Here is a 9,693-nt window from a genome sequence, read left to right as displayed (position 1 = left end):
CATAAAGAAAAATAAATTATTCTTTTTGGGCTTCTAGTCATATAGCTATTGGCTCTGTCTCGTGCATAAGATAAAGACATTAAAGTCTTCAAAAATCTAAGTATAACTTGGCCAAATTATGATGATAGGTACTATTTATATCTATTTATGTTTTACTCTTATGGTGCAATAAAAAGTTTTATCTATCTATATCTTATTATTTATTTTACAAAAGTTTTACCGACAAACGTTTTGATTTGACCAATTCACAAAATCCGAGTACAACAGCTGCGCCTACGCCTACTACTTTCACGGCGGCCAGTGCACCGCAACTGTGGACGATGATCCGTGTTGCCAAACGTTTGCGCCACGTTGGGAAACATAATCTCGGTCTGATCAAAACAGACGTGGCGAAATTGTTCCTGAAGTTTCCATAATAGTTGTCCATACATGCATATATTCACGTCTAAATCCCATGGGGGGTAGACAGAGCCAACAGTCTTAAAAATACTTTTTAGCCACTTTCAGCTGTTTGGCTTAATGGTAGAATTGAGATTCAAATAGTGACAGGTTGTTAGCCCAACGCCTAAAAGAAGAATCTCAAGTTTTATAGCCTATCCCTTAGTCGCCTTTTACGACATCCATGGCAATGAGAGGGAATGGTCCTATTCTTTTTTTAATTAGTGCCGGGAACCACACACTTCTAAGTAAATATTTTTTTAATTCCACGTCAATGGTAGACTATGCACCAACAGGGCGCCTGGATTATCGATTGCACACGGAACCTATATAAGCTAGTGCCGTCTCAATTTCTACATAGTAACGTTCAATAATGAAATGTTATTTGTTTCGTAATTTGATCAATGGAAAAACTATTCAATAAACGCTGACAAGGCATGTTTCTTTACCTCTCGCTCTAAATAATAGAAAGAAGACAAAAAAATATATTCCTTCTCAACATTCGTGAATAGTTAATATATATTTAGGCGTGATTGTAAACATTTTGACCATTTCAAAAGTGTTATGCGACATTATGTTCGTTAGTTGCATAATTATGTGATAATTATTTATGAGATGTAGAGTTTGTCGAACTAAACTACATTTAGTTTACGAGCAAATTTACTTTTAGTAGTATAATTAACAATTGACCGAATATTAATTAGGATTATTACTGAATCAAAACGAAGGGACTTTTCTTCTTTTATGGGTGTTAAGTGAAGATATCGTCGGAGACGACTAGCGAACAAAGACTAGTTGGGACAGATTTTCAAAATCCCATCGCCCACAAGAGGAATCTCAAGTTTATAAGCATATCCCTTAGTCGCCTTTTACGACAGCCATGGGAAAGAACAGAAGTGGTTCTATTCCAAAGTGCTGGAAACCACAATCCATTACAACGAATTTTAACTAAATGTTTTTGTAGACCTGCGGGCATTCAAGATCTACGTGTATACCAACCGAGATTGCAACCAATGTTATTTACTTAAAACATATTGTAATAATATCAAACGCACATAGCAGGACAGTTGGTCACCTTGCGTCCAACCAATCTCGATTACTTTATGTGAAGAAATACACTGTATGCAAGTTTTATATGATTTTTACCTCACTACAAAACGTGGGTACACATAACAATATAATTCTTTTAGATCATACGCTTTTTAAGAACAATAATTTTATTGACAAATTTTGTGCCATGTAATTTGTTCCCGGCACTAATATAAAAAAGAATGGGACCACTCCATCTCTTTCCCGTGGATGTCGAGAAAGGCGACTGAGGCTTATAAACTTGGGATTCTTATTTTAGGCGATGGACTAGCAACCTGTCACTATTTGAATCTCAATTCTGTCATTAAGCCAAACAGCTGAACTTGGCCTATCAGTCTTTTCAAGATTGTTTGCTCTGTCTACCCCATAAGGGATATAGACGTGATTATATGTATGAATATATTATGCGAGAAAAATAGTAAAGTATATAACTATGATTATATAAATAACGAGATACTGATTAGAAATTTTTAAGGCAAATGTCAATTATTTGACAAGCTCAAATATAGGTATAAGGTTTATCATCTTAGACCTCATTGAATTTGTCTTCATACTATTCATACTATACATTAGTCTACTCTATTTCAGGAGATCTAATCCCTTTCTGTTGAAAATTAAATATAAGTCGGTACAGTGGAAAAAAGTATTTTTTTTTTTAAGAAAATGGCAGCATTCAGCATGGATTACTATGTAGGTAGAAAAACTTGCCCGCGTCATAATAAAAAAAGCGTAAAGAAACCTTTTCGTAAAAAAATTCGTCGTAAAATATTACTTAATTTAGCAATTATTCTGTCCCTTGGGAGTTTTGGGAAAAACTCTCCCAGGAACACTCCATTAACATTATTTCTGAAGAGCAAATAAACTTAGTTGTAAATTGCTAAGTAAATACTTACAGTTTCATACTGTAACAAACAACCTACCTATTGTAAGATTATATTAGTTTATTAAATTATTAGATATACACTTGAATTTTTATGATATACAACTTAAATGTATTTCATCAATTCATTTTAGTTTTTATTACACTGGCAATGTATTGTTTTGTTAGTAATGATTTTTCATACAGGGAACACTAAAGGTTTTTAAAAGGCGGGTATTCGATAATTTGGGGGCATTCTTCTCTTCGCATTAAAGCAATAGAGTGCATTGCTCGCGTAAGCGTGGATTTTGATATTAATTGAAAATTACATTGTGTCATTGTATTGTGTATTACAAAGTAAAGTGTTTGGAGAAAACTGTGGCTCCAGTGAAGAAAATAAAGGTGTTTAAACTAAAGCGTGTTTTCTTACAATTCAGAAGTGGTAAGTACCTTCGTATAAGTTTATTTAATTTATTATCTAAGTCTCTTTGACCGGGACTTTGTTTCCGCCAAACCATTCAATTAATGGTCGTCCATGGCATTAAGTTGACATCATATCCATGTCGGTCACCACCTTGGACAATTTATATCTATTTGCAAGTATGTTTTTCTGATAAATTTTAGAAATTTTAACATAATTAATTTAGATCCAAGTTTAATGTTATGCACACACATAACGCTCACTGTGTATTTAGAATCTCAGGGGTATGATCATTGTTCTTATTAAAATTTAGACTAAACAATGGAAATTATCAAAGGTGCTTTCAATTTTGTTATTTATTAATAGGGTAGTGTGCAATTTAAAATTTGCCAAGGTAAATATGAAATCATGTTACCGTGACTTTGTAAAACGTGTTGTTAATTTTAATTTAATTTCGTTTATAGGCTATTTGTGATTTCAAAACTAAACAACCTGATTTAAAATTTATTTATTTGAACAATTACATAGTTCTTTTCGTTTCCGAGTTGTTTCAGATACAATGGATAGATCGCAGTCCCGCCGTTTGAAGACTCTAGAATACGAGTCTCGAGAGCAGCGATCGGATGATGCAACCAGGCGCAGCCGCAGTCGTTCCCGGCGTGCCAGCGATTCCAGACAACGTCGGAGTCGTGTGAACGAGCGCAGCACGCCACGGGACAACGGCAGGCTACGTGAGATGGAGCGTCAGGTAGAACAGGAGCGCGAACGTCTATATCTCCTGCAGGACCAATTACACAGAGAGCGAAGCCGTGTCCAACGAAGTGTGAGTAATCAACGAGAAATTTATACCCCTAATGAACCATCGTCGCGAAGACGAGAGCGGAGCCCTTTAGAATATGATGAAGGTCCCGAGAGACAAAGAAGACGGTTAGAACAAAATGACAAGCAGCAAAAACCAATTAATAGTTCTTCATTTTCGGCTAATGATTTTATAAATATTCTTAACTCGCTCAAAACTATACCGTCACAGCCATCGACATCAGCCGCACTTTCTCATTCGACAAATAACCATAAAAATATTTTGCCCGATTTTGACCCGTCTTCGACAAATCAAAGAATTGACATTTGGATTAAAAAAGTGAATGAGTGCGCTACTGTCTATGGCTGGGACGATAAGACAACGATTCATTTTGCTATGCAGAAACTTCAGGGTTTAGCCAAAATATGGTACGAAAGTTTACCGTCCATACTTTTTAGCTGGACAGAATGGCAAAACAAATTACTCAGTGCATTTCCGTATGAGAAAAACTATGGCCAAACCCTGGAGGACATGTTGAAAAGAAAAAGTAGATTACAAGAACCAATAGAGATTTATTTTTACGAAAAACTGGCTTTATTGAACCAATGCAACATTGATGGCAAAAATGCTGTTGATTGCATAATTCACGGCCTGACTGATAGGACGATGAAATCTAGTGCGACTACATTACGATGTGAACATCCAGAACAGTTGTTACAATTCTTAATGAGCAATAAGGATACGTCATATTCACAAAATTTTGATCGATCTCAAAACAGGACTAGGACCAATGATTTAAATTCAGCAGGTAGTTATAACTCAAATAAAGTGGGCTCTAGGAGTAACTTAGTTCAGAATAACAGTATATTCTGCTACAACTGTAAAGAAAAGGGGCATCCATTTTTGAAATGCCCCAAACCTATCGTTAAGTGTGCTAAATGTAATAAAATGGGTCATAAGACTGAAAACTGTTTTACCAACATCAAAGATGCAAACAAAAGTGACATCATCCAAAAAACGATGTGCATTTCAAATTCAAATTTAAATTCCAAATTTTTTAAAGAGGTATATGTAAATAAAAATCCTGTTAAAAGTTTTGTTGATTTTGGTAGTGAAGTTTCGCTTATTAAGAAATCGTTTGCGTCCGACCTAGGGTTATCACAGAGCAATGAGACAATTGCCCTAAAAGGTTTCGGTAATGAAATAGTTCGTACTCTTGGCAGTGTTACGATTGATTTATCAGTAGACGGAGTTGAGGGTAGTGTCAAATGTCAAGTAGTTGATGATAAACTTTTAGATCTACCTATACTAATTGGACAGTCCTTTACTGAACAATCCCATGTGGTCGTATTCAAAAATGCAGATAGTCTTAGCTTTTTAAATGTTGTCAGTGAAATGCCGTTTCCCAATATTGACGTTGGTCAAGAGATTTCAGTTAGAATTAAATCAGCATCGACGGCTAATATTTACGGGTTGGTTAGCGCAAAGACTATCACGGAACCGAGTGTCGATGGGAGTATTTTAGTAGATAGCAAGATCATTGGTAAACCTTCAAGCCAGTTGGCTGTGTTGGGGGGTATATACCCTGTCAAGGATGGAATTGTTTATTTATTGGTTACTCCAATAACAGAATATATTGTTATAAAAGAGGGGACGGTGATTAGTCGGGGCATACAAGTTAGAGTAGTTAATCATGTTAGGAAATGTTTAGACGAAAATAATAAACCGACTAGACTTCTTACAAGTCAAATTCGTGTAGGGGATTCTATTGGAGAATCACATAAAAAGCATCTTTTGGAGATTCTAAACAAATACCAGCATTGTTTTGCGTCGTCTTTGGGTGAACTAGGGTGTACCAATATTACAGAGATGGTCATAGAGGTTAATAGTAAAAAACCAGTCGTTTATCGGCCGTATAGGTTATCTCACAAAGAAAGGGAGACTGTCAGAGAGATGATAACTGAGATGTTAGATGCAGGTATAATCCGCGAGTCTGTCTCTGAATACGCAAGCCCAATTATCTTAGTTCGTAAGAAAGATGGTAAGATGAGAATGTGTGTTGACTACAGGATGTTAAATTCCGTGACAGTCAAAGAGCGTTACCCTATGCCTAATATCGAGGATGAAATTGCACGTCTCTCCGGCCAAGCATACTTTATAACTCTTGATTTAATATCTGGTTACTACCAGGTACCGATTGCCGAACACTCGCGATCGTTGACGTCATTTGTCACACCAGACGGACAGTACGAATTTAATCGTATGCCGTTCGGTTTGGCAAATGCACCAGCTGTATTTCAACGTATGATGCATCGTGTTTTGGGTCCAGCCCGGTATAATGGCGCTACATCATATATTGATGACGTTTTAATATATGGAAGGACTGTGGAGGAATGCCTAGCGCGGTTAGAGAAAGTATTTCATTTGCTGGAAACTGCAAATTTAACTCTTAACCTAGCGAAGTGTGAATTTCTGATGGACAAAATAGATTACCTAGGCTACGAAATAGGGGCCGCTGGAGTCCGGCCTGGTAATAAAAAAATCCATTGCGTCCTTGAATTTCCACGTCCCACAGACCAACACACGGTACGGCAATTTTTAGGCTTAGTAGGATATTTCCGTAAATTTATTCGCAATTTTGCAACACATGCATATCCTTTGACAAAGCTGCTAACTAAGGATGCTGTTTGGGCGTGGACACATGAGCAGGAACAGGCATTTGAAACTCTGAAAGCCAAACTAGTAGAAAGACCGATTCTTGCCATTTTTGATTCCTCTGCAGAAACTGAACTACATACAGATGCTAGTAAACTAGGAGTTGGCGGTGTTTTACTGCAAAAATCGCATGACAGCGATTCATTTAAACCTGTAGCCTTCTATAGCCGCAAGACTTCTCCCGAGGAGAGAAACTTTCACGCCTACGAGCTTGAAACATTAGCTGTCATATGTTCTTTAAAAAAGTTCAGAGTATATTTACTAGGTCAATCTTTTAAGATAATCACGGATTGTAGTGCTCTCAGGTCAACATTTTCTAAACGAGATATTCTTCCTCGGATTGCACGATGGTGGCTCCTTATGCAAGAATTTCAGTGCTCAGTCGAGTATCGCCCAGGTATTAAAATGACACATGTAGACGCTCTTTCTCGCAATCCTGTGACTGACAGTGAAACTTCTCATATTTTAGAACAATATCCGACAGTGATGAACATTAGTACTCGTAGTGATGATTGGTTGCATACTTTACAGTTAGGAGATACAGAGTTATGTAGGATTCGTGACATCTTGACCTCCAATATAGACGCTGATGGGCTTAAGTACATTAGAGATAATTACCTAATAAAAGACAATAAATTGTATAGGTATTTCGATGGGGATCAAAACAACATTCGATGGGTGGTACCGAAGGGTGCAAGGTGGCAACTTTGTCAAATGAATCACGACGACATAGGACATTTTGGAACAGAAAAGACCTTAGAACGTTTACAAAAATCTTACTGGTTTTCCAAAATGTCAAGGTTTGTAAAGAAATATGTCAACGCTTGTATTGAATGTGCTTATGCCAAGAAAAATAATTCGACGAAGGAAGGACATTTACATCCTATTGTAAAAGTGGAAGTACCATTTCACACGCTGCATATTGACCACCTTGGACCCTTCGTAAAGTCAAAAAGAGGTAACACTCATCTTTTAGTCATCATAGATGGTTTTACTAAGTTTGCGTTTACTAGGCCGGTACGCGACACAAAAACGCAAAGTGCTATTAGAGTATTAGAGGATATTTTTTGCTTGTTTCGTATTCCAGACCGTATTATTAGTGACAGGGGAACGTGTTTCACGTCACATGCGTTTAAAAGGTTTTGTCTTGATAAAGGGATAAAACACGTCCTAAACTCCGTCGCCAGTCCACGTTCAAACGGACAAGTGGAACGGTACAACCGTACAATTTTAAATTCCTTGACAGCTCAAAATCTAAATCGAGATGAAAGAGAGTGGGATGTTACGGTTGGCACAGTTCAGTGGGGCTTAAATAATACTTATCAAAGACCATAGGCAGGACACCCGCCGAACTAATGTTTGGTACTAGGATGAATTCGGAGGTTAATCCCAAATTAAATGACATCAGACGAGAGACTCGTGATTTAAGTGATTTGACTTTCATTAGAGAAAATGCAAAAGATAAAATTGACTTAGAGCAGGCAAAACAAAAACAAAGGTATGACAAAGGCAGGCGATGTTCGCGAATTTATGGAGAAGGGGATTTAGTTAGAATTACTAAAACGACTTTTGCTAATGACGGTAAAAGTAAAAAACTCCTGCCTGCGTACATAGGTCCATATAGAGTTGTTTCAGTATTAGGAAATGACAGATATAGGGTAGCAGCTATTCCAGGCCTTACGGAATCAAAGAATAAGCGGAAAACTACTGTGGCTGCCGACCGAATGTTGCCTTGGATCAATACCGCCGCATTAGCTGTTAATGAATCTGATACAACCGATAACGAGGATGATATGACGGGTAATGATGAAAATATGAGCGAGAATTAGGTAATGAGGATTTGTTATAGACTAATGTTTAACTATTGTATTATTTAAATAGTGTTTTATGGTGTTAAATTAATTATCTAAATAACATGTTAGGCTGATGGAAATATTTTGAGTAGTAATTTTTGGAAATTACAGTGTTTATATGTAATAAGATAATCTTTATATTTGTTATTTGGACATTTGATATATAGGCAAAACTGCAAGAATGGATGGGTTTGTGGTTTTGTCATGGGCCATCATGGTAACGAGAATGGATGGGTTCGTTACCTAAATGGCAAGATAGATCCTGTTGCAAGAATGGATGGGTTTGTGGTTTTGTCATGGGCCATCATGGTAACGAGAATGGATGGGTTCGTTACCTAAATGGCAAGATAGATCCTGCTGCAAGAATGGATGGGTTTGTGGTTTTGTCATGGGCCATCATGGTAACGAGAATGGATGGGTTCGTTACCTAAATGGCAAGATAGATCCTGTTGCAAGAATGGATGGGTTTGCAAACAGGAATATTTTCTTTAAGTACTATAATGTTTACGCTGTGAGAATTGATGGGTTCACAGTATTTGATAAGAGATTAACGAAATTAGAAAATGAATATATATGTATAATTAAGTGTACTTAATTAAATGAAATTGTATACTTATATAAATACTGCTATGTTTCATATTTCCATTTATTGTTTATTTTTTTTTTTCTTCTTTCTTTTGTGTGCATGAGGTCATGCACTTGGTCAGGATGGGCGAATGTAAGATTATATTAGTTTATTAAATTATTAGATATACACTTGAATTTTTATGATATACAACTTAAATGTATTTCATCAATTCATTTTAGTTTTTATTACACTGGCAATGTATTGTTTTGTTAGTAATGATTTTTCATACAGGGAACACTAAAGGTTTTTAAAAGGCGGGTATTCGATAATTTGGGGGCATTCTTCTCTTCGCATTAAAGCAATAGAGTGCATTGCTCGCGTAAGCGTGGATTTTGATATTAATTGAAAATTACATTGTGTCATTGTATTGTGTATTACAAAGTAAAGTGTTTGGAGAAAACTGTGGCTCCAGTGAAGAAAATAAAGGTGTTTAAACTAAAGCGTGTTTTCTTACACTATGTTTATCAATAACTTAGATTGTGACTCGGTAAGTACTTTATTATGTGTGACTTCTGTGACTTCCGTGACTCCGTTTTTCCCGGAGGGGTAGGCAGAGACTACATCTTTCCACTTGGCACACTCTCTGCATACTTTTTTCGCTTCATTCACATTCATAATTAATGCAAGGTCGACGATTTTGGGTACTCTTGACCTGACCTTTTGCCAGGACGCCCTTCATTTGATCAAGATACGTTCGTATTGGTCTTCCCACTCTTACCTTTCCGTCAATATTCTCCTTGTATATCTGCTTAGTCAACCTGCTTTCATTCATCCTATCCACATGACCAAACCATCTTAACATACCCTTTTCTATTCCTGTTACTACATCTTCTTTCACATTATACTTCGAAAGCTCACCATTGTTGTTATGATGAAGAGGAGCATCCTGAG

The 9,693-nt window shown here is 36.6% G+C and overlaps 1 protein-coding gene across 1 annotated transcript; it reads left to right on the top strand.

Annotated features, from left to right (window-relative positions):
- The first annotated feature begins 2,466 nt into the window (after positions 1 to 2,466).
- LOC106136402 (uncharacterized) lies at positions 2,467 to 9,284 on the top strand. The gene has a single exon (XM_060952637.1). The coding sequence runs from the start codon at positions 3,367 to 3,369 to the stop codon at positions 7,654 to 7,656; it is 4,290 nt and encodes a 1,429-aa protein (XP_060808620.1). The 5' UTR covers positions 2,467 to 3,366; the 3' UTR covers positions 7,657 to 9,284.
- The last annotated feature ends 409 nt before the right edge of the window (positions 9,285 to 9,693 follow it).

The sequence above is a fragment of the Amyelois transitella genome, chromosome 3, assembly GCF_032362555.1.
Source record: "Amyelois transitella isolate CPQ chromosome 3, ilAmyTran1.1, whole genome shotgun sequence".
NCBI lineage: Eukaryota > Metazoa > Arthropoda > Insecta > Lepidoptera > Pyralidae > Amyelois > Amyelois transitella.
The sequence above is the reverse complement of the archived record's forward strand: the minus strand, read 5'-3'. Positions and strand labels throughout refer to the sequence as shown.

What these genes read in the sequence shown, in the direction of transcription:
- LOC106136402 (XM_060952637.1), top strand. Translation starts at nt 3,367, where the DNA reads ATGGATAGATCGCAGTCCCGCCGTTTGAAGACTCTAGAATACGAGTCT.